General features: G+C 37.9%; 1 protein-coding gene across 4 annotated transcripts; it reads right to left on the bottom strand.

Annotated features, from left to right (window-relative positions):
• Positions 1-615: 615 nt before the first annotated feature.
• On the bottom strand, positions 616-21,962 carry tll (tailless). 4 transcript variants are annotated; one of them, XM_085504853.1, is made up of 7 exons: positions 21,741-21,962; positions 15,432-15,665; positions 3,112-3,365; positions 2,577-2,711; positions 1,980-2,091; positions 1,628-1,777; positions 616-1,133 (listed from the first exon to the last, which is right to left on the bottom strand). In XM_085504853.1, exons 1-7 carry the CDS (start codon positions 21,763-21,765, stop codon positions 865-867), a joined length of 1,179 nt encoding a protein of 392 aa, XP_085360979.1. In that variant the 5' UTR covers positions 21,766-21,962; the 3' UTR covers positions 616-864.
• Positions 21,963-27,593: the final 5,631 nt, after the last annotated feature.

The following is a 27,593-nucleotide window of genomic DNA, read 5'->3' as shown; positions in this document are numbered from 1 at the left end:
AAGCATGTAATAAAATATTACAGTCCGAATAAGCGCGTGTTTGCGCGAGGAGCACATTTCTCCTCTAAAGTCAGATCAAAATGATCGCCTGCTCCCGCGCTCAAACGTTCATATTCGGCCAGTTATATAATAATACTGCAGATGTTTAGGTTCAATATTATTTAGAAAATGAGATTCAGTTGACTTGATTCATCCTATGAGGGAATATAAAACAATATAACGACGAACTAGAATAGAAATTGAAAATTCGTTTCGTATTGAATGAGAATACAACTCTCATGCCATTTATAATGACATGGACAATATGTATAGCGCCTCCAACGTACAAGTGTTATATACTATATTCGGTAGAGGGCGGTATATGCGTTATCAACAAACTCAACGAACGATACACGGTCAAATAAACTGTTTTTAAATAAGTTGCTCGTGTTTGTTTAAAAAAAAGACCATTTTCTTAGAAAATGTACTCAATAATTTAAAAAATACCATGATTCTTAACACCATGTAACGATACTATTTACAAAAATACACATTTCAGCACGAACAAACTGATAACGTTATTCCAATAGTCTTCTGATATATTAGGCAACATGAACTCTTTAAGGCACAGCGGAATGCACTCGGGTTACAAATTTACTATGTAAATAAACTTTAAGTAAAACACTTAAAAACAATAACTCGAAATGTGGAAGCAATGTTTCTGTCATCATTTTTTAAAGCTCATTGCCTTATAAATAAATCAGTTAACTGTGTGTTTAAATATAGGAGCAAGGGAGTATGTCTCCCCAAGTTATTGAAAAATATTAAGTAACTTCTGTCATGAATGATAATAAATTAAAAGTAATTACTGCGGTAACATATAATTTAAAAATCATTTGCTTTGTACATATCGCAGAGCAATCGTTCAATCGGAATATTGCCGATAGTTTTACGGAAAAAGAGTTCCTCTATTGTGCTCGGTCGTATCGCCCTCAACTGGGGCAACATCAGTAACAGTTTTCCAAATCTAAACGGTTGAGTTGGATATTTGGTATGAATGTATTTGCTAAGAGTCAACTGTGCTTGGTCTTGGAGTGTTGCTACGCCATGAAAGTCGCGTACACCTCGAATCTCTTGCGGCGAGTCTGGAAATACTGCAATTAAAAAAAATGTCTATTAATAATGCAATCTAGACTGAATAGAATTCTATGCATACAGTAAAATATACTATTAGCATGTTCACATACGAATGTCAAGACGCGGCGTAAAAAGGTTTAAATTGGTTGCATTACAATCCCTCGAAGGTGAGTATCAGTCTATCACTATCACCCCGGCGTTAAAACTAATGTGAAGACAATTGGCGATCACTCGCAATGAGGTAAAGTGAAGTGAATAAGTGGATTTTAGTTATAATCTACATATGGGTACAATGGTCAACTATATCGACATTTACCCTATTTCATTGTAGGCACTCGCAATATGTGTCAGCGCCCTGATTAATACCAATTATATTATATCACTGATGTGGACACAATGCTATGAGATCTTTGTCTTTTTAATAACCGGGCGAAACTTGCGCCGGCGTAACGCTTGTATTGAGTAAATCAGCTAATGCCATAAATTACACCAAGCAAAAAACTAAGCTTACCTGATTTGAATATGACAATTCCTTTCAGACATGCGTACTCAGTTGCATCTACCTGCATTTGTTTAAATTTTGCGATAATTTCTTGAAATGTCCTCATTTCGCTCATAATTGCAACTATTTTCTCTGGATTTGTATGTTCTGTGCTAAGTCCTGTGGATACGAATAAATATTGGTAATTAATATTTCGGTTAATCTGCATTTCCGTTCAATTGAGTTATTTCTACAATTCTACGGGTTGATTCCACTTTCCAATATAACGGTTTGCTATGTGCAATCAGTACATTGCCCTCTATTAGGGTGGGTGGCATATTAGGACTCAGTCACGATTGGTGTAGTAAAGATAAATTCTCACTGAAATGTAGCTGACCTGCAGCGGCTAGCAATGGACCAATTTCCATACACATCTGCCACTGCGCTGCTCCCAGTACAAATAATTCCCGCCATCCCTCTTCAAGTAAAAGTAACTGTAATACAAACAAGCACGCTATATTTAAACTCTTGGTCACAACACTTAAAAATTCAATAAAGTTATACCGAACATCACGTTATCAAAGGCTGCCCAGAATGCGATAAAGTTATATCGAACATCAACTGTCTCCCAGAATGTAGGAATATTTTACAGAAAGTTTCCCAGAATGCAATAAATTATACCGAATATCATGTGATCAAAAGTTTCCCAGAATGCAATAAATTATACCGAACATCATGTGATCAAAGGTTTCCCAGAATGCAATAAATTTATACCGAACATCATGTGATCAAAAGTTTCCCAGAATGCAATAAACTTATACCGAAGATCATGTGATCACAAGTTTCCCAGAATGCAATAAACTTATACTGAGCAATGTATAACAAATGAGTGCTAAAATACAAGGCAATTGTGCCAAACGTCGTACGATTAAACAGTCTCCCAGAATGCAAGAACTTTACACTAGACAAAAGAACATACCTGATCTCTAAACGGAAGACTGAGGAATGCTGGGACATTTTTGGCCCATTTAACACTCATAAATAATAACCTGGCGGCAGTTTCACATATTGCCTCTGGATTACTACAGTACGAAGGTGTTAGTTCATATGGATACTGAAAAAATAAACAAAAGAACATTATAGCCATATGCGAATGATTTTTTTGAACATGTTTGTATGGCGTCACTGAGGTCCGATAAAAACAATCTGTTTTTATAGCTATGATGTTTTCATCCACGAGTCCTAGAAATCATGGGATTTAATCGCGTCGCTTAGTTTTCGTTCAGAGTGTCGATGAAATTCTTTGTTTTATAAAGTGTCACTAAGTTTTCAAGTGGAGGTCGCGCTCACCATCCAGGGGGAGTAGGGGCGTCGCATGAAACCATTTGATTTGTATTGTGTTTCGGGAGTTCCGTGACATAGCGATAATATGTTTGTATCTAGGGGCTCGATGTCAACGTGATAAAACTGAAAAAAGCGAAATTGTTATATGGGTCATGACGTCAGACACTGACCTTTGGCATTGGTTGGCAGATGATAGGTGTAGGAGTTTCTGTTACTGTGACCGATGGCAGGGAATCTAGTGTACTCACAGTGATGCCCATATATGGTGATTCACCTCCTAATAATGTATTCATAAATGTTGGTCCGTGACGTAAGTTTGAGGGAATTGTTGCGGTGACGTCGTCTCTGCCTGTTGTTTCCTTCAAATAGAGCGCCATCTGTTTTCGTATCGTCGAATTTCTTGGTCCGCGTTCGTGCTGAACAGCTGTGGGTATAGACACAAAAACAATGAATATTAAACTTGAGATATCTTTAACAAGTCAAACTAAACCGGAAATGTCAAAGGAGACACACAAGTAAAAAAAAACAAATCCTTTTCTAAAATTGTCGAGACACATTTACTGTCGCTTCTGCGTCTGCGCAGTCAGTTTAACGTCGATAGTTTCCTTCAGTGTCAAACTTTTAAACATGATGAACTTTAGCGTATTTTTTTTTCCAACTCGTACCGTAGAAGTGTAAGCCAAATCACTACAGTCACCATATCGTCCTAACGCAGTCAAGATTTACACACTGGTGAACAAACCACCGTTACCAGTCAATGAATAACCTTACGCTCCATTTAATCTGAGACGATCAACGCATCGCTAGAAAACACTTCAAGAGAGAATAAAGAAATAATTTTAAAAGGCCCTAATAAAGTGAAGATGTGATTTCATTCCTTGGCATTCTAGCTTAAAAGTGGATAACTAATCTTCGTCAAAGTTTCACTAACGACACTATTCATGTGAATGTTTCACTATAAGATAAATTGCGCCCTCCCCACACCTTATCGATTAACTTTAAGTATAAACTAAAACACTCACACACTAGCATTACAACAACACATGATGATATGGATTTAATAAATCGAATCAGAAAAATGCAGTTCAGGAGATTGGCGTTCACTGAACTTAGTGTATATGCTCGATCGTATAAGTTGGCAATTCGTACTCGTATGGGGGTGCTCCTGAGTTTTTAAATACATAAGTTCAAATGGCCCTTTTCAAATGGTGTCCCATTCGACTGTAATTTCGTATGCAGTAATTGGTGAATCGGTACGAGTAGGTATACTCTTGTTTGGTACGACGGAAGTAATAATTGCGTGAGAATATTCTATGAATGCACATAATTACATGCATAAAAAATAAGCACTCCAAGCGTGTTTTTTGCTGGAATTCAGCATGAGTCCCCGCCTTTTCGTGCGAAGAAAAGAAATGATTCAATTAAATAATGCAATTTTATTTCTCTGTGAGTATCGTGATGTTCTTGTCAATATTTCAGTGGTGCCAGTATAGCACGTGTTGTTGGACGTTTTAAATAGTTGAGAACGATTGTGAAGGCATGGGAAACGATTAAACAAAGACGATCGAAGCCGGCGACAGACGTTCTTTAATCTCTATACTTCTTGTTTCTTTCATATTACCAAGTCACGTGTCTCATACACTGTCACTGTTGATGACGTAAGAATGTATTACCATTTCATTCATTTCCATCGCAATAGTGAATGCTTTTTGTCATGTGACTTAGATTGTGAATTATGGCTTAAAGATCATAGTAATCCAACCAACAACTCTAATGCGACTTGAAAATGAATATGGGCATTCTGTTTTCTAGCCGACAGGTGGTTTTAGTGAAGACGAGCGCCCTCAACGAATGACGGTTTGTGGAAATAAAATAAATAATTTCTGTTGATTGTCATAGTTTTAATCAAAATTACATAAAATAAAAATTATGTAAACAATTTATACAGTAAACAGATTTTGGTCTTGTGAATTTACCCTCGCGATATGTGTATTGTAGACGAGGATTCGGCCAATCAGCGTAACTGTGCCGTTTGCAGGTTGTTGCCTAAGGTATGAGTTGGCTGCCTCTTTGTTCTCACCAGGCAACTGTTAAACGACGCTAGCCGTTTACAAAGACTCTCGGCAAGTGAATCCGATCTTGGGGCTGGTGGGAAACGACGAATCGGCAGTTTGACGATAGTACTATGCTAGGCTGTCAGACAATGAATACGGTAGTCGTGTGGACAGCGCGTGTGCCTACAATGACAGAAACGAGGCAATTGGGCAACTGACTAAACTGCATTAATTTGGCTAACAAGTGCGCGGGAATTGAGATATTTGTGGATGGGGACGAAACAGAACACCCCTCTTTGTTAGCCAAAGCAATACGTTCAATTTCGTCTTCTATTACATCACAACGTACACGCTCTGCAAGAGCTATGCATATTTAATGAGCTATTTTCCCCTACACGTACGGTGATGAGCAAGTTTCGCGCGTACTCATGAAAACTAGATTCAGCTAAAGATGTATGCATTTTGGAAAATCTAACACAACTATGACAAACTACGATGTGCGTAGAAACTGGGCATAATCATCTCATATTTTCACCATCCTGCAGTCGTACCTTGAATCAAAGATTTTTGGTTTAATATATATGTTTAACATAACTGCATCATTTATTTATGTTCAACACAGTGACTTCATTGAGTTATGTTCAGGAGTCATGTTTAATCATTTCCACGTTGTCTATATTACTAGATTTTGTTATTCGACCAATTCTCCATGGGATACCAGATCCAAGGTTGTCATGACAAAGAAACTCCTCCACCGTCTTTATCACCCCAAGTGGTTAAAATAACGCCTGTCACCAAAAGCAAATATTAACACAATCTACTGCTAGATGTTTCCCTGTATAAAACTTGTTTATGTAAACATATTTGGATAAAGTAGATCTTTTTTACAAAAACACTTGTATTGTAATATACGTTGTAATATGACATATGGTTAACACCAACTTGTTGAAAAAAAATTGAACGCGGAATGGTGTGAGTAAACCGGACACGTGGTGGACACGTTTCATCGTTCAAGAAGAGCACCTTGAGCAAACTAGAACCATATTGACCATATCAAAATACATGTTTTAACGTGAGTATATTTAAGGTATTTTCGCTCATCTTACAATACTTGATTGATATGTTCCACAAAATTGTCCGTAAAAACGAAATCTGTGCTAATGTTTAAGAGTAATAGCATTAGGAAGCGAACGCATTCACATACCACTTGGAGCTAATACCATTTTTTTGTATTCTTCAAATAATTACTGTTAATTCGTTTATGGCATAAAAACGTATGGTATATAGCTGTGGATGATGATCTGATTGGCCCCGAATTCATACACCACCACGTGCCGAGCGCTTGAGAGAAAATGAGAGTTCGGAAATAGGGTGCTGGGTGAATCGAAGTGGATTTGTCCATTTGCCTTTAATTGGAGAGAGTCGGCGGTGAATCGGTGGATGAGAAGAGCGATGAAGAGGTAACTGCTTAATTACATAGATATAGCGAACCGCTCTGATAGATTATAGATCTATCTAATTGCTATAATTGGAATTGGACGATCAATACATGTAAATTTCTCCAACCCCTGAGCGCGAAAATTATTACACATGTACATATTCAAATACTGCGTATTCATAACCTGGTATTTTCAGACCTGTATGGCCTCTGTCATTGGAAAAGAAAGCTAGACACATTTCCAACCGCTGCGTCTGCTATGCAATGACATGGCGTATATAATGTATCTGTGGACAATCATCATCACCGTTTTCATCACTTTTTGAGTATTGAATACTTTAGTCTCGGCAATACAAAGCCACCCCCTGTAGGTGTTCTTGCCAATAGGGTTCCAAATATGTTTCAACTATATAATGACTTCCATACGAGCTGTTAAATTACACAAAGATGGTAATTTAGAAGCGGTAATCACAGAGACCTATCCTGCTGAGGGCTTTAAAAATACTAGCATGTAGAAAGGTCTGAGTTACGGTCCCACCAATCGTATGATGTGTAGGCTGATATATTCGGGGTAAAGACAATTTGAAGCCGTTATGAGAGCTAATTGGAAGCTAATTGATAAGCACTTCGTCGTTTATCAACCGTATTCTCGGTAGTTCTGGGATCAAATGATACACATGGAAGCAAGATCGAGAGAAAACCGTGTTCATATTTCAATTATCATTCGATGTGTTCTAAGATGTTGATAATTAGTAAACTTTAATTTCCTGGGGGCACTTTGGCGTGTTTTGATTGGTGCTAACCTGTGCCATGGAATCATCCTAATTTATAAACCATAGTTATATAAGAAACATTTAACTCACATAGACCAGTTTCCAACGTGCATACAACATCATAATAACGGTAATTTGCAAAACTGCGTGAGTTTCACGGTAACGACTGATAGCGGCGGTAAACGGACACTTTCAGCCCTTAATTGTTACCATCCTGTTCGTTTTACTTTACAATGAATCCTTAATACATCGCAATTTTGATCGTAATAAATTAGGTTTTGAAAATTTCTTAGTGTTTTCACAGTTTAAATCGCTTGTTTTTGTTGCTTGAAATGGAGACGTGTGGAAGGCGAGTTTGTAGTTAAATTGGGCGATATTAGTGCAAAATTGCTACTAACTACCATTTAAATACAGGGTGCTTTTCTGGCAAGCAATTATTTGGAATCTAATTTTCCGCTGTTTGATATTGTCGGGCGGAAAGAATAGGTACAGTATAGGAAATAAGGAAAGGACAAGTATGTAATTTTACCCATTTCACACCCAATTTGCCCAAATTTGGATCATTATGCTAATTTGACAAACAGTGGCATAGGGTGTGAATAAGATGTACAAAGAGAACACTTACATGAGGGGGATTTACAAATAAATATCTGTGGAGTTATATCGAATCACGATTTAAACGCACAGACCTGGTCGGCCCGCAAGAAACACTTGTTGACAGAACAAAGGTGCAGTAAAGGTCGCAGTAATTTGAGTTCTGTCTAGCAAAGTGGGGAATTATGGCAAATATGAATTCTAAAATGGAACCATGTACTTCAGAAAGCAGCGCTACAGCGACAATGAGACAATTGAAAGCCCGCGAAACAAATATACAAACCATTTGGCTAAGGCAGTGTTAATAAGTAGTGCAAAACTTCGCAACTTTGCTCATTTGGTGTCTTTGTATACGTACTAGAAATGGACGCCCTCAATCGTAAACACTGTATCGGATTTAATTGAGATAACCTTGGATGACGTCACACTGTTCTGGCATTAGACTGAACAAGTTGTCTTCCTTTAAATGCTATTTAGGCAATTCACTTGGTAATCTGACAAGCAATATGAGTATTGATCACCATGGAAACGCCATCCGTAAAACATACATCTTTGATAATGTTCCCCTCCCAACCAATCAAAGGATTTTAACGACAAACACTGCGTGAAAGTTTACTCGGGATATAAACCCAAACAAATGCTCACGCCAACCCTTCTATCTGCGTTGACCCTCATGTAAAATCCAACTCTACCCAGCCCGAGGTACATTCCATTCCTTTACTTCATCTAACCAGAATAAACCAAACGTACATACAACACCTCTTTATTACCTATTCCCAGCTACCATAAAATATGCGCTGACAATATCGTATGTACTCCATCTTTTCATCGCAACGCTTATTTGCGAAGTCAAGGCGGTTTTCTCACACACTGACAAGTGGCAGTCTGAATGCTAACCGCAACTGTCCACACCTCACAGTGTTCAACTGTAAACTGTATACTAGCACCGTTAGGAGAAAAAAGGCTGAATGGAAAGTGAATAAAGTCACTTGTTCAGCTATGTTATTTTTATATGATTAAATGAACTGAGATGCGAGTACAATGTGTAGTGTGTCGCTTTGTTTGTGCAGCTGGTTTGTCCTCTCTGTTCGATGGGACAAAACAGTGTATTGAGACGTAGTTATGGCAGTATTGGCCAGTGCACGGATAGTTGGTACAGTTTGGATGCCACTCATTGACTGTGTTGTCTACCAAATATGCGCACCGACGAAGTGTTTTGTGTGCAGGCTGAGATCCGGTCTCCAATTGGGACACCATTCAATTGCGAGTGACCTTTGCTTGATTCTAGCAAGCAACTCCCCCACTAGAGACCAGTCAAAGTTTTCCCAACTCTCCATAGCCGTGTTTGCCTTTTGAACTGTTAGTCAGCTGACCCAATGTCAGTTGTAGTCATCTACCAACATTCAGTTTAACTGAATACAGCGTACGAGTAGTGTCCACATGTCACAGTAAATGACAAGCCGACACAAAAGGAACTCATCAAAGCGAATGATGGGAAAGTGACAACTCTGCGCTAAATGTTAACTGCTTATGATACAGACATGCCGGCTTCAAACTTGCACTGCCAATGTAGACATGCCGGCTTCAAACTTACACTGCCAATGTAGACATGCCGGCTTCAAACTTGCACTGCCAATGTAGACATGCCGGCTTCAAACTTGCACTGCCAATGTAGACATGCCGGCTTCAAACTTGCACTGCCAATGTAGACATGCCGGCTTCAAACTTGCACTGCCAATGTAGACATGCCGGCTTCAAATTTAGTATATCTTAGATACCGAGTCCCAATTTCGAATTAATGTGATTGTGTTCAGTAGTTTGTAGATAAATATCTTCCAATGAGTATATCAGTTCATTCCAACGGTTGGGTACAATGTAAATGCAGTCAATGTAGAACACCTGGCCATATAATCGATAACAGAGCTAACTGCTGATGACAGTCACGTTATCGTTTTGTTTCGGGAATGAGTGTGACGTAATTCGCAAACATTCATCTAACTTTCACACAGTACAACTTGCAACTTATTTAAAACTATTTCTATGGCAATGCAATATGTCTTTTCTTAGAAGAAATGTTTTGAAGATTTCCATTCCTAATTGGAACGTTGTCCTTGAATTTGTGTTACTTCATCAGCTGTTCTGAAAAGCCAGGATTCATAATGGTGGAAAAAAGTGCCTATTGCAACAAGGACGAACTCACACAAAAGTCACACATAAATGGCTTCGTAAAAGAAGCTTTGACTGTGTCGAATCCCCGCCACTAAAAACATTTTGACCGGGGTGGGCCAGTATCGATTTGCTAAACATTATGAGATGTTTACCAACTAGCAATTAATGGTGTATATTGTATCTACAAATTAACAATTAATGACGTGAACTAGGTTCACCAACTAGTGTGCGAATTTTGCCAACAATTTGGCAATTATCGGTAAGAACTACGTCTACCAACTATCAATTATTGGCATGACCTATGCCTACCAACTAGCAATTATTGGCGTGGACTATATCTATCAACTAGCAATTACTGGTGTACACTATGTCCACCAACTGTAAATTATTGGCGTGGACTACGTCTACCAACTAGCAATCACTGATGTACACTATGTCTACCAACTATCAATTATTAACGTGGACTATATCTACCAACTAGCAATCACTGATGTACACTATGTCTACCAACTATCAATTATTGGCGTGGACTATATCTACCAACTAGCAATCACTGGTGTACACTATGTCTACCAACTAGCAATCACTGGTGTACACTATGTCTACCAACTGTCAATTATTGGCGTGGACTATATCTACCAACTAGCAATCACTGGTGTACACTATGTCTACCAACTAGCAATCACTGATGTACACTATGTCTACCAACTATCAATTATTGGCGTGGACTATATCTACCAACTAGCAATCACTGGTGTACACTATGTCTACCAACTGTCAATTATTGGCGTGGACTATGTCTACCAACTAGCAATCACTGGTGTACACTATGTCTACCAACTAGCAATCACTGGTGTACACTATATCTACCAACTAGCAATTACTGGTGTACACTATGTCTACCAACTATCAATTATTGGCGTGGACTACGTCTACCAACTAGCAATTACTGGTGTACACTATGTCTACCAACTGTCAATTATTGGCGTGGACTACGTCTACCAACTAGCAATTACTGGTGTACACTATGTCTACCAACTGTCAATTATTGGCGTGGACTATATCTACCAACTAGCAACTACTGGTGTACACTATGTCCACCAACTAGCAATTATTGGCGTGGACTATATCTACCAACTAGCAATTATTGGTGTACACTATGTCTACCAACTATCAATTATTGGCGTGGACTATATCTACCAACTAGCAATTACTGGTGTACACTATGTCTACCAACTATCAATTATTGGCGTGGACTATATCTACCAACTAGCAATTACTGGTGTACACTATGTCTACCAACTGTCAATTATTGGCGTGGACTATATCTACCAACTAGCAATTACTGGTGTACACTATGTCTACCAACTATCAATTATTGGCGTGGACTATATCTACCAACTAGCAATTACTGGTGTACACTATGTCTACCAACTATCAATTATTGACGTGGACTATATCTACCAACTAGCAACTACTGGTGTACACTATGTCTACCAACTATCAATTATTGGCGTGGACTATATCTACCAACTAGCAATTACTGGTGTACACTATGTCTACCAACTATCAATTATTGGCGTGGACTATATCTACCAACTAGCAATTACTGGTGTACATTATGTCAACCAACTATCAATTATTGGCGTGGACTATATCTACCAACTAGCAATTACTGGTGTACACTATGTCTATCAACTGTCAATTATTGGCGTGGACTATATCTACCAACTAGCAATTACTGGTGTACACTATGTCTACCAACTATCAATTATTGACGTGGACTATATCTACCAACTAGCAACTACTGGTGTACACTATGTCTACCAACTATCAATTATTGGCGTGGACTATATCTACCAACTAGCAATTACTGGTGTACACTATGTCTACCAACTAGCAATTATTGGCGTGGACTATATCTACCAACTAGCAATTACTGGTGTACACTATGTCTACCAACTATCAATTATTGACGTGGACTATATCTACCAACTAGCAACTACTGGTGTACACTATGTCTACCAACTATCAATTATTGGCGTGGACTATATCTACCAACTAGCAATTACTGGTGTACACTATGTCTACCAACTATCAATTATTGGCGTGGACTATATCTACCAACTAGCAATTACTGGTGTACACTATGTCTACCAACTGTCAATTATTGGCGTGGACTATATCTACCAACTAGCAATTACTGGTGTACACTATGTCTACCAACTATCAATTATTGACGTGGACTATATCTACCAACTAGCAACTACTGGTGTACACTATGTCTACCAACTATCAATTATTGGCGTGGACTATATCTACCAACTAGCAATTACTGGTGTACACTATGTCTACCAACTATCAATTATTGACGTGGACTATATCTACCGACTAGCATTTACTGGTGTACACTATGTCTACCAACTATCAATTATTGGCATGGACTATATCTACCAACTAGCAATTACTGGTGTACACTATGTCTACCAACTATCAATTATTGACGTGGACTATATCTACCAACTAGCAACTACTGGTGTACACTATGTCTACCAACTATCAATTATTGGCGTGGACTATATATCCCAACTAGCAATTACTGGTGTACACTATGTCTATCAACTATCAATTATTGACGTGGACTATATCTACCGACTAGCATTTACTGGTGTACACTATGTCTACCAACTATCAATTATTGACGTGGACTATATCTACCAACTAGCAATTACTGGTGTACACTATGTCTACCAACTATCAATTATTGACGTGGAATATATCTACCAACTAGCAATCACTGGTGTACACTATGTCTACCAACTATCAATTATTGGCGTGGACTATATCTACCAACTAGCAATTACTGGTGTACACTATGTCCACCAACTATCAATTATTGGCATGGACTATATCTACCAACTAGCAATTACTGGTGTACACTATGTCTACCAACTATCAATTATTGGCGTGGACTATATCTACCAACTAGCAATTACTGGTGTACACTATGTCTACCAACTATCAATTATTGGCATGGACTATATCTACCAACTAGCAATTACTGGTGTACACTATGTCTACCAACTATCAATTATTGGCATGGACTATATCTACCAACTAGCAATTACTGGTGTACACTATGTCTACCAACTATCAATTATTGGCATGGACTATATCTACCAACTAGCAATTATTGACGTGGACTATATCTACCGACTAGCATTTACTGGTGTACACTATGTCTACCAACTATCAATTATTGGCGTGGACTATATCTACCAACTAGCAATTACTGGTGTACACTATGTCTACCAACTATCAATTATTGGCGTGGACTATATCTACCAACTAGCAATTACTGGTGTACACTATGCCTACCAACTAGCAATCACTGGTGTACACTATGTCCACCAACTGTCAATTATCGGCATGGACTATATCTACCAACTAGCAATTACTGGTGTACACTATGTCTACCAACTATCAATTATTGGCGTGGACTATATCTACCAACTAGCAATTACTGGTGTACACTATGCCTACCAATTGTCAATTATTGGCATGGACTATATCTACCAACTAGCAATTACTGGTGTACACTATGTCCACCAACTGTCAATTATTGGCATGGACTATATCTACCAACTAGCAATTACTGGTGAACACTATGTCTACCAACTATCAATTATTGGCGTGGAATATGTCTACCCACTAGCAAGTAATATATACTTGATCGTGATTAGCTGTACGTGTTTCGTACATCTTTCCGAACCACCTGTGTTATTATTTTGTTACTTATAGACATTAGGAATAAATTGACGCTTTTCTGTGATTGGTTATTTTAATCACTGCCTTCCGGTACTGAATGGTACAATAGCTAGACAAAATGGATTTGATAACGTTGATTCGTTTAGGAAAACCAGTTAAATGGTAATTGTAGAAGTGTAGCTTTCCCGCTATAGCGATTTAACGAATGCCTTTTCAATAATTCAGTCTCTGTAGGGGTCTTCAAATCCACCCCACAACACCACTGACCGATTCATATTTCCCATCACAGTGAGCACTTCTCAATTTTATAGACTTGCTGCATAAAGTAATCAAAACTCACAAGAACACCTTCTTATTCATGCCACAAGTATCATTAGGATTTGCTGATTTGAAAGTAGACCGTAATACGGCGGCTGCTGTGATACGACGGTATCTAAACTTTACCTCCAGCAAACTGCTTTTTCTATGTACTTTACTCAAACAATGCCATATACAGATCTTTGCTTGTTTTCACTGAATTGCGAAACTACTCAGTCTCCTGACATTAGAAATGTGATAGGCTCTCATCTTCCAAGCCGGGCTTAACTTTTCTTTCCCTCACGGCAAAAGCAACCACAATAATGTTTGAACTGACTTTCCAGGAGGCGACTTCCTCCGGTCACGATTTAGCATGCGCGTTGGAAAAGGTGAGAGAATACCGTGATATTTTATTGAAAGCTTCCCCTCTAGAAACAAACTTCGCATATCCCTTCGAGTCATGTTCAAGATTTTACAGTTTGTTCCCACCATGGCAGATGTCCAAATCCAGGTTCCATATTTGTATACTAAGACCGGAGATTTTTTTGCAATCGTAACCAGAATTGCATGCTGGGGAATGACATTTTGTAGTACAATTTCCGCTATAAATTATATATGTCAACTGATTTATTTAATGAGTAAAGATTATTACAATTTGTCGTGTTGACCAGAATGCATTTGGATAATGTTTTACACAAAATAAGATTACGTCGGTCGCCACGTTAGCCGCAATGCGCTAGGAAATATTTATTTAAAGAAATAAAATTTCGTCTATTCGCTTCAATATGCACAATTTGTCAGGAAATAGCTATAATAACAGAATAAGTTTGCGTCGATTCTCTGCGTTAGCCGTTCAAAAACAGCAGTAGACGGACGCACATCGTTGTAATGGAGTTTAAAAAATCCACCAAAGCATCCTGCCGAGAGGGAGAAAAATCCAGACGAGAAAAATGGTAATAGTTTTCATATTTCCATGGTAACCCAGTCTGGGGTCGTATAGTGCACATCAAACGAACAACTCAACAGTCCAGCATGTAATTAATTTCCAAATTACATTTTTTCACTGGTGGTTTCAATAGACGGTATTCATTAGCTATTGCTAGCACGTTGACTTATTCACGAGATATGCATACACCACGTCTTACAATCACTACCTCATTTAGACACGCAGGTTAATGACAACTTCATTACCGTCATATGTAAGGCACTGAGCTGTGTCGAGCGCTTTGTACTATTTTTGTGCCATCGCAAATATGGTGTGAATCGCGTTTAAGTAAAAATTAAGTCGCAACAATTAACATACAATATTCATAATAAAAATCAAATAAAAATACGGCCCGCATTTCCGGGGACAGTAAAACAATCCTGTTTAAACTTATAAATGGAACACATCTTACCGTCTTTGTTCATATCGACTTGTACACATTTTTTCAGTCGGCATGCTCTACATTGATTTCTGTGTGTTTTATCAATTGGACATGGACCATTGCCTTTATTCTTACATACATACTGTCGGTTCCGTCGAATACTTCGTTTAAAGAATCCGCTGCATCCATCACACGCATACACACCGTAGTGTTTACCAGAACTCCGATCACCACATACTTTGCACGGGATGTCCAAGATACGACCTTTGGATAAATAAGGATATTTATTTAGGAAAAACAAAATTAAACTGGTATAGTACAGTTTATGGACAAACAAGAAACACGTAAACTGCAGCGTATTTACCCACAACGATACGCCTCGCAGTGTTCGAGACAAGACCGGGATTAATCACACACTGACCCACAGTATTTACGATATGACTGTCACTGGTCGCAGTGGTAAAAACAATAAGTGTCAGAGTGAAAGCAATCGAAAAAACTAAATACGTTGCATGAATAAATTTCAATTTGATGAGAATCAAGTGAACCGAAAGAATACTATCATGACAGCAAACAAATAATCTTTGCATTCCAAAAAGCCAACACGCGCGGCATTAATTTGAAAGTTGAAATATAATTGTATGAAGCAGTAGTAGACTACCAGTGGGGAAACCATTACTGAAAATAATTATTTTTAAAACTACGCATAAAAATTACAATTTAATTAAATTTTAGGTTAAAGTAATATTATACAATTACAAATATTTTTTATGAAATCTGAATAGAATATGAAATTCAATAACTAAAGGCAAATGTTTTACATTTTGGGCGGATATGAGTACGTTAAGCCACTTCACTAAAATCCACAGGTGTCCCTCCACTGACACATACGTATAAGTGGAACATGTTTCAGTCACATGTAATTACATTGCAACCTTTAGAATCATGCCCTTAATAAAATAGCGCCTGTTAATTTCGGCACTCGTCTCAAAGCTCATAAAACGTGGTCAGTATATGCGCTATTGCAAAAGGGGGAGGGGGAGGGGTAAATAACACTGTTTACTGACTAAGACCAAAATTACATAAATTAACGATATTCACCTGAATTGTTGGTGACTGTGAGAATGACTACAATGCGTGTTTTGAAAACTTACGTTGGGAGTGTTGAGAAAGAGTCAGTCTACAGTGTTCTTACAAAGACACGGTTATTGACCACCACGAAGTCACTTGAAAATTAGCATATTTGATTACAACTCAGTTGTTCACATATCCGTTAAGTAAACAGCCTTCTCCTGTACAGGGACCTGGTAATAACGCTTTTCTATAAATCTTGTTAAACCTATAATAAGCCTTGTATAATCCCTCCGTATACCATACATGTTGAACGATGGCATCTCATTGAAATGCGTGACGGTAGAATTCAGTAAGATTTCTTAAGAAATTCCATGATACAGAAAATATTTTCATGATGAGAATTTAAGTGGAATTGTTTAAAATGCTAAAGTGACAATAAGCAGAACAGTGTGCTACCACATCTTATTATTGTCTAAATTGGAATCCTGTTTAAAAACAAAATATGATTTAATTTTCACATCTGTTGCTATTTTATTGTTACAGTATATATATAGCCAGTTAATCCAACGTTAAGATAGTACTGTGTTTAGATATAATACCGATACTTAAACACTTCGCATATTTGAAAATGGAAAATACATTTCGTGAAACGTTCTTAATACCCATACATGACTACATCTTACAAAAGTACTAACACATAGAGTTTAATTGCAGTGACTAAATGTTTTCAAGATAGTGTTTTGTCTACCACGTGTTTAACCATTTTGTGACATATCAATCTGTCGTGTAGTCTCAATTGTTTTAATCAATAGCACGTAGCTCAAACAGCGTGATCCCCAATGTACAGCTGCCAGTACTATTGTCTGAAGATTTGAGAGGAGATGAGAAGGCGTGTACAATTAGCGCTTTTAATTGTCCCACTGTCTTGCCTGATTGGGAAGAAACTAATAAACCAATTGTGCAATAAGTATAGGAATGGACATGGAATTGCAAGTGAAACCTACCCAAGAACACAAAATTTGATTCATTGAAAAAAATACACTGACACGTTGCGTAGTGTGGCAATCTGATAAGACGACGGGACATACAGGTCTGTATCAGAGGCTCGCTGTGTAGCCTTCTATTAAAGACAAAACATTCCGACTTTTTCAATGGCTGTAAAAACACAACACAGACGGCCACAGACAAGAAGTGACAGATACCAACACGCTCAATAGAAACAAAACAAGTCATTGACATTTGAACAGTCTTAGTCCGTATTCAGTAATAACATAGGTAATGGCGATGCTGAGGTGGTGAGTTTTCCAATGAAATAAGTCACATTGTGTTATTTTAACATATCAACATAAGAAAGTAACAAATAGAACGACTTGTCGACTTTTTTCTTTGCTACCCGACAAACCAGAGTCGTACGCAGTGAGCCTCTTCATCATGGGCTTTGTAAACAAAATGAATTGTTTACACATATCCCAGTACCGCGGGAGCCGAAAATAATACCCATTAAAGCAATTCTCATTAGAAAATTCGATATAGAAGTATGTTATAGGGAAAAGGTTTCCCTCATAATGGGATTTGACACACCCATCGGGTTATCTATGATATATTACCGTTAGTTCATTTTCTATCAACAAACCATTATAAGTATGGCTAAATATTAACCCCAGGGATATATTTACTACCTGGGATTGAGTCCATGCTCGTAGGCATGTTTGGTGTGTCTCTATGGTGATATCTGTGCCACACATTGGGGGAAAATATGAAACACATAAACAACACTGATAATAAGTTCATGAAAACTTCATTATAAAAACACCTCGTTGTGTATTGAAACCCTAAAAATGTTGACAAATTAAATTAAAATAAACTTCCAATCACGTCATTTAAGTTAATTTAAGTGTGCAATCTTGCTTTGGCCCATATACGATACTTTTAGACATGAATGAATGAAAATATTATATTTTTGACTTTTTCAATTGAAACGTCTGCTGTGACGTAAATGTACAAAAACATCTGCATAAAAACTGCCAACTTTCAATGATTCTATTGGATAAAATGACATCGATCGCGCACATGTTGATATCGAATATCGACTGATGAAAATGGTTATTCGATTTACTCACTTCGGGTAGCGTAAACTAACTATGCTAATATGTCAGGTGTTCTGTGCATTGATATTGTGACCCTTAAATGATGTTATCGATAACACGTCACATATATGGATTTATCTCGTGAAAATCATCTTAAATGAAAAAAATAAGCAATTTACTTGACGACACGGAGGTCGAGTCATAGGTATGCGTACCGGGGTTTGCTCTGACGTCGACGCCGAGGCGCGGGACTGCACCAGTATCGAGACGAGGTCTGTGCTACTGTTTGGCCCAGGCAAAAATATCGCTATGATTATTCTGGTTCCCCGTTGACGAGTATCGTATAATGTATCTATCCATATCAACAGGTAACTGCAACCTGTTGCGCCTTTCAAGTTGTTAAGCTATGACATTTTTTTTTGAAAATTCTTCGTATTAGAAATTGTAATTCTCTTCTAATTAGCACTGTAGTGTTTCCCGAATAAATTGAAATGGTTATGAAAAATGCTGGGGTGTTCGCTAACGTCGCCAACATAACTCCCTGTATGTATAGGCTTGCCGCAACCAATATATTCCCGCTCGTACAATATACCACCAACGCCTATATTACAAATTAGAGGCTTTGAACTACACACACTGATTTAATTTACGCCACGGACGACACATGGTGTATGTATACGCCATTACGAAAATGTCGGAATTTAAATCGGAAATACTATGAACTATTATTTTTTTAATTCTTATTCTTTTTTTAATCTATTCGTTTATTTTATAGTATATATCGATTATGTGTTTTATTTAGCGTAAGCGTTGTATTGAAATACTATCTGACTTTCTGTATTGGATAAAATTAATATGTAAACTATGTCTGATTCGATCGATATATTGCAATGAAAAAACAGATGCCGTTAATTTCAGTATTAACAATGTCGATTTGGTATACCACAGACATAACATACGGTGAAATCCGACAAGCTGCCATATATTAAGATATCGATTTTTCCATGTTTAAGATTTCTAGAATCATTCATGGTTGAAAGCAAAGGGATCATACGCGGCCGGAGTTGAACTGATTCGTGTGAAGAGATTTGTATCGTTACAGCCATGCAAGATATCAACTGGTGGTTGACATAACCATGTGTATCTAATAAAGCAGCACTGAACACTTCGATTGTAAGTTGTTGTTGTTTTTTAAACATTACGTTGACAAACTTAATATTAATTTCAATTCATTTAAAATAAGTAAATGGGGACGGAATTGCTACACGCATATACTACTCGTGGCGGTAGATTACAAAGTAATACCGACAAAATTATCGATTTTCACTTTGATATCACCGAGTATATTTATTATTAAACTAATATTTCTGTTTATGACATCACAAACTAATAGCTCGTCTCTGTGGTGGCTGCCGACGTAACAGTGAGTTCGGCAACTTATATAAAAATATAAACTATCGTTTCCAAACCCGAATGTAAATTTCATTAAAACAGACATTTTAAAACGTGTTATTACAATATAGAGCGTGTTTCAAATTAATACCAGAATTGTTGTTTTGGTGGCGTGTTGGTTTCAACTGGTGACGTCATGCAAGTTTTAAGTAACCTTACAACACGTCACCTCAGTTGTATCTATTGATTAGTATCAGTATCACAATTAAGATTAATTCTGAAATATTAATTGATATATAAAAACGACAACAAGTCAATCAGTGTGGCTGAATGGGCTACTTAATGAGATTCATATTGCACAATGTTGCACATTTCACATCGCAAAGTGGTAGCAGCGGGCAATCTATCCACGATATCCTGCACTTTATTAACTTGATTTCCCGGATGACACAATGCAGTACATTTTATGAAAATCTATCATACGATTTTCTGTTAAGTTTGCTTTTTCGATTTTTCTGCAATATTGAACGTTTTTTGGCTGATCTCGAAATATGTTCATTTATCACGTCAATTGAAATTTTGAATTTAAGAAGAAGTATTTAAACTGTGAAATAGCAGGTAACACGGGATTAACATCACTCTGGATGGTAGCAATCCACTGGCATCACTGACTTAATCACGATATTACACTAGAAACTAAACACCGTAAAAACTGTAAGACATGTGTGGCTGTATTCATGTTCTCGTTGTATTCTTATAAAACCACTTTTCACACTCTCCACACTGGGTCTTTTAAAGCGGGAGTTACAAGATATCTACTTAACTTTGCCTTTTCCTTTATCTACACAATCCCGTCAAATGTTGCTTTTATGTGACTCGCTTTTAAAATTAATAAAATATATTGAAGTTCTAAATTTTAACTGTATCATTCAATATTAAGCGTCCGCCCAATTTTTTTAGAACAATTTTAAGAACATGTCATTACATTTTAGTTTGAACTCCTAAGATATGTACCTGGTGTTCCCGTGTGGCTGAAACTGAACGGAAGCAAAGCCGTAACAACGTACCGTGTTCAAGGCACATGTTAGAAAAACAGAAGATATTTATGTAATGTGAGTCCAAATGTGAGTAAATACCTAGTAGCCAAATGGGACATCGAAGTTTTCTATTGTGGATTATGATATCTCTCATTTCACTTTAGTCATCATTGTTTTGGTCGAAAACAAAACAAAAACAACCTAAACCGCAAAAGTCATCTTAGAAGCTGTTACACTTTACAATATATCAAGCTATGTAGATAATTTGGTGTTATTGACCAAAACTTGCAATTCTCTTTTTTTTTTTTTTGCACTTTGTGGGTTTACCTAAAGTAAATTTATACATGCACGTAAAAGTTATGCCAGTTAAAACTACATTTTGGATTTAAAACGAAAACCGATAATTTGTTTTTCGTATTGAGCCGTTTTCATTTGGCATACAGTGTATTATTGATTGGACCACATCATACTTCAAATAAACACGACAACTTGCTGTGATATTTTCAGAATATGTCTGCTAATTTAAAATGTGGAGATATATACAGGTATAAACACAGAGCGGGCATTGACAAACGATTTGGACGTCGGCACTTATTTTGATTTCACTGATAAGATCAATCATGAATATTAACCAAACTGACTTACAGGCTATCATATTCCCGTACAATCACAACAAACCCAATATTGCCAGTTCGTCCGGTAGATAACCCCCATATAGAATGTAAAGAATGAAATGAAATAAAACATACTTGAAGTAGTGGCTGTCTTGTTCATATCTCCAGTGTCCTGTGTTTTAGTTGACAAGAGTGTGGTCTTATGTCGTTATTGTGGGAGCGCGGTGACTGGGCGGTGTGCGTTGCCAACGTGGTTCCCGACTCGACGAGAGAGTCTCAAGAGCGGCTCAACTTATGCCGTACCTTCTGACCCGTGTACAGAGCGCCTGGTCGATTGAGTTACCAGTTTCAACAGAGGAGTGGGATTGGCCTCTGTTAACAGTTTAGCATGACATTAACAAACTAGTGGTTATTACCAGCCCAAGGACCAATGGGAGCTGGTGTCACGGCTATTGTGTGTTTTTCGAGTTGTATTCAAATGAAACGTATGCATGGTTTGGAGCCTGGGGAGCTGCCAGGGAAAGAGCATAAGTATAAAATTACGATAATTGAGTGAGAACTGTGCATCGTTAATTACTTTAATTATCCTCATGTCAAGGATTGTCACACAGTAGAGTGATAGAACGTACAATTCACACATGCTGTGTTTTGTGTCGTAATTTGGACGTATAAGTACGCAGACATTCGTTGGCTTTTTCATTCAAACATTTAGTGCAAGGTTTTAAACACATTGCATATACTCGTGGTGTTAATTGTATATGTATTAAAATATTGTATCAACAGTTTTACTCTAACACTTCATCGACAATCGGCGGATTTACTTTGATTCGATCGAGTGTCACGGTGGTAAAATACCTAGGTACGTACATGTACATCACCAGCGGCATAAAAACTACTCCCAACCGGATCCTGTCCAACGGTGTCCCGGAGAGTGTGGATCGGTATAAATGGGTAACACTAGAAGCTAGCATCGACGTCTTCGCAGAAAATAAACATTGCAACAGTAGTATTCGGTACGTGTGTCCACATACTCTACTGCCTAATGTGTTCCAAAGTAGTTGAGTCAATAGTGGCAAAAATTGACAGACTGATAGATGATCTCGACCGGCACGATAATTAGTAAAACATTATGTGTTTATGGGACGTGAGTTGATAACTTGAAAATTATATCATCGGTTCAGAACATCTACAGTTTGTTTAATACCCGATATATCGCTCCTGTCTGCATTAAGAGTGCCGTCGAGTGTGCTTTACACAGCGAATCCCCACTCATTTAGAACATCTCACAATTAAAAAAAAAGGCAAAAGGGTGAGGAGATAGTAGAAGAGGGACAGTTCAGCTAGCCCTGGGCGAGTAGCTATCAATAGAATTACACTTCTCAATACACGTTTTGTGACTTTTCCAAACAGAGAGTATAGCTCGTTAGTTTGGCTTCAGTACGTGTGTAAGATACACAACACAGTAAAAGGCAAATAGATTGGCCATCAGGGCGGGCATTGAATGCAATAAACACCCGCCCTCCTCGTTAAGTGCCTATAAATCTCTCTCAGTTCTACTGTCACCTTAGACGGCTATGATAAGCAAGACTTACTACACTCACCTTGCTATGCATGTGTGAACTTTTGAAAGCGACAATATGTGTTTAATGTTGTCGGATTACAAATATCATAATTATGCAAACCACGTCATAGTGGCAGTGGTATAACGGCATATGTGAGTATTGTTTTTATCGGTAGCCCATAATGCCCGAATGATTTATTCAAATTGCCTCAATGTATCCATTTAGTACAGGGCGTGAGCCTGGACGTTTGTTAATATCGCAATCAGCAGTTTACATGGTAATTGTGGAATATTTTACTATTAGTCAGATACTATTGCAGTATAATTCAAAGTACATGAACAATACATTCATAGTAGCAACGGTAAATTTGTCTACTCATTTGTACTTGGGGAAGAGCGACAACGAAGAGAACAGCCAAACTTATATGATTATTTGTTAGAGTTTGAAAATTGTTTGTGACAACGGAGTCGATCTTCAAACGTGTTAAAGGAACAAAGAAAACATGCTTTGGACGTCCACTTCTTACTGGCATATAAAACTGACTTACTAACAAACGAGACGACACACAATTAAAATGAATCTGGCAACGATTCTTTCATGTGGCGCTCGTTTTTCGCTTTTTCTGGGATAATTTGAAATCTGTTCATTATTGACCTGAGATAGTTTAATTTAAGGCATGTTTGGATAAATGTGAAATGGCAAAATAGAGTATGTTGTTGTTTCCATTGGGGTTTGATTGGTTGTAAGGCAGTGTTTTGGCTGACTTCTTTATAGGTGCAACGCTGATACAACAAAGGGATTTTCAGAGTGAAATACAACTCGTCTATCTATCAAAACTTTCACACACGTCTTGAAAAGCGACGCGCGAACCCCATTCTTAGCGTTGAGAACGAAATGAAACATTAGTTGGGTTTGAGGTATTTTCTGGAGTGGCACGATACGGAATTGAGTTGGGAGTGAACTGCTAAAGTTATCCCTCAGATACATGCTTAGTCTGTATAGTTAATTACTGTGGCGCTAGCGACAAAAATGATCCGAGTCTTAATTTAGTTGTTTAATCAAAACAACACGATGCCGTGGTATGTTTTATCATTTTTAAAATTTATTGAAATTGATAGGTATTATTATAATTTTATCACAATAAATATATAATATTATATTTACATGGGAACTGAATATAGAAATGTGATTGTGTTCTGGTCAGAAATAAACGATATATAAATTAGTATGTGTGTGTCACTGCCGTAGAGTTCGGTGTTTGTCGGCGTGTTCTGTATGCCCGAAAGAGTCTTCTAAAATGTACCGAGGTCATTGGCGCTACTGAACCGTGCTTATTGGCCAATAATGCAGCTATTTGTGCCCAGTATTTGGCCACCTTTCTCCGAATCTCACCAGCCATAAAATCCAGTGGTACGTGAAAAATTTAGTGAAGAGACTAAGCGATGTATGGCAGCCAATTGTGTGCAATCAGTTTTGAGATGCCGTGCCACACCTCGCCCAGCGCGTTGCTTAGCAAGAACGGGATTAGCCGGGTGTCCTTATAAGCGATGTGGTTAGTAAACACTAAACGTGTGAAATAGGTGTAAAAAATCTCACAAACTGTTTGAGTTGAACACATGTCAACGTGCCATGTCAAACATGATGGTGGTGAGCTGAGCGTTTCTAAACCATGCAGCAAGTAGCCTACTATTTAACATTATCGAGGTTTTTTTTTATAAAAAAATGATCTCCCGGGAACAAGAGAGAAGGGGAACGAGACACAGCTGTAGATGGAAAAGTTTGTTCTTCTTAAGATGTTATACTGTGTTTACTCATTTTATTCAGAGTACTAAAATAAACATTGTTATTTGAATGTCAGCAAACGTCACACGCTTTTAATCAACTCTGCTTATTTCAACAAACTTAGAGAAGAAAGAAATCAGGGTGCGCCCCTTGTCCATTTCATGCAGTTCGTTTTTGTGGAACGGGACACAGTCTAATTATTGTCTTCTTATATTTCACCCACTTCAAATCTGGTTACAAATTAACAATTAGTTAATTTAGTTATTTATTGCTTTTAATTTACACATCTAGAAGAAATTTGGTGAGGGTGACTGACGCGATTTCTTTGAATAGACCTACTTTACCGGTCAATTTGACAGCAAATCAGCGGGAACCGGCACCCACCTGTATGTCAAGCCCCATCTTTTTCCTTAAGCTTTTACTTTCTTTATCCTACCAGAACAGAGCAGGGAGGAAGTCGAAGCGGAGTCGGCAACCTTTGTGCCCCTGTGCTGCGAGGAGAAAGTATATCGCTAATCTAGCGGAAAACCCAGCTTCTAATGAGAACACCTGCGTATATGCCATGACGGACCATTGCCTCCAGATACTAGTCTTCTACAATGCTACCATATGCACAGCGAGCCTCGATTAGAAATAAAACATTGCTTTACAATCAACAAGTCGGGTATTCTCTAGGTTAGTCGATATAGAACTGTCGGCAAGCATGGTGTCTGACTGCACTCTGCCGAAGGCTGCTCTTTGATACCACTCTATATATGTTTACAGCCTGTGCGTGCTGCTATTTGCACATTAATATAGCTCCCGAAAAAAATGATTTATGCAGATTTCAAAAACTTCTACAAGTTTCTCATAAGATAAAATATTACTTAAATGGCATGTGACATCTCACTTTTAAGACGCAATTTCTTCGCTCGATAATTGGCCCCAGTGAAATGAAGCAGATCTAAGTCGTCCAGTCTATTTAATAGAGAACCTCACCGTTATTGTTATTGTCAACAAAAAAAGATGAAGAGCGTACGGTTTTCTTTATATTGGGACTAGTATAATTGGTATTATGTTTACAACCAGGAGTCACCTTTCTGACTGGACAAAAATAAGTTTTCAGTTTTCCCACTGGGGTGATATACTGTAGATAAAAGAGACTACATTGAATTAGAATTACTTGCCCGAACGTCTGAGGACCCAACTTGTGAGTTAGTTTTCAAGTTTCTCATCACAATAATCCTTACAGAGAGTTACTATTATAAAACGCAGCATGTATGGGTATACAATGACAGTCTGGTGAATAACAATCAGTGAATAAAAAGCAAGGACACTGAGGGACACCATGCTGTGAGTCCAATCTGTATAAGTCATCCCAAGAGCTAACTTTATTATTAACATGTTTGACAATATACCGGGGGTCGGTTTTTTGGAAAGCATTTTTGTTCGAAGAAAGTACAGAAAGTTGCCAGACAGGAAAGTTGAAGACGGTGATATCAAAGCTCCGTCTTCCCTTCTAGCGTTCACTATACTCGTGGTTGCAGTGTTGTTAACACGGGGACGGCGACAATGGAAGCAGTACCAGTAGGGAAACAAATAGACTTGTTTTATATGACGGCCAGCGTTTTGCCTTTGCACGATGGGGCGTGGCTGCCCTTTCTAGGGACAAAAGTTCCTCTGCATAATTTCTCGCTTTTGTTCACTTATTGTATAGAAGTCATTCCAAAGGCAATAAAAAGGTAATATAAAAGGATTTAGCCCGGAGGGTTGTAGGGTTGACAGGCAATGTACTGACAGTTAAGCTTTTGTTGGTGCTCTCCAATTATGAGTGCCAGTAATGAATGGAGACTGTTGTGTACAGCTAAATTGGGACATGTATGTACTGAATGAGTATTTATTTATTCGAATTGTAGCCAGATTTACTATTGCTATAAGACCTCGTTTGCATTTGTTCAACTTGTCAAACGAGATGGCAAGTAATAATGGTTATAGTGCAGATGGCGGGACGGGCAAGTTGACACTTTTGGGTTGCTATCCATCTGAGAAATTCAGTGTACGGTGAACTAGTTGAGCGGCAAACACGATTTATGCAACGTAGCACACATTTGTTGAGCGAGACACACGATTTATGCAACGTAGCACACATTTGTTGAATGAGACACACGATTTATGCAACGTAGCACACATTTGTTGAGCGAGACACACGATTTATGCAACGTAGCACACATTTGTTGAATGAGACACACGATTTATGCAACGTAGCACACATTTGTTAATAGGAAAACAAGATTTATTCAACGTGGCACACATTTATTGAATGAGACACACGATTTATGCAACGCAGCACACATTTGTTAATAGGGCAAAACGATTTATGCAACGTAGCACACATTTATTGGACGAGACACACGATTTATGCAACGTAGCACACATTTGTTAATTGGGAAACGATTTATGCAACGTAGCACACATTTATTGGATGAGACACACGATTTATGCAACGTAGCACACATTTATTGAATGAGACACACGATTAATTTGACAGTTTGGCTATGAGTTCGTGAACGACCTATTTATCATCAACACCTATTTTCATTGGTTGATACCATGGAGTTATTGATTCTTGATTGGGGAGGCATTATTCAGACGACAAAACTACAAA

The sequence above is a fragment of the Saccoglossus kowalevskii genome, chromosome 11 (assembly GCF_978046115.1).
Source record: "Saccoglossus kowalevskii chromosome 11, keSacKowa6.1, whole genome shotgun sequence".
Lineage (NCBI taxonomy): Eukaryota > Metazoa > Hemichordata > Enteropneusta > Harrimaniidae > Saccoglossus > Saccoglossus kowalevskii.
Note: the sequence above shows the minus strand (reverse complement) of the source record. Positions and strands in the feature narration are given on the sequence as shown.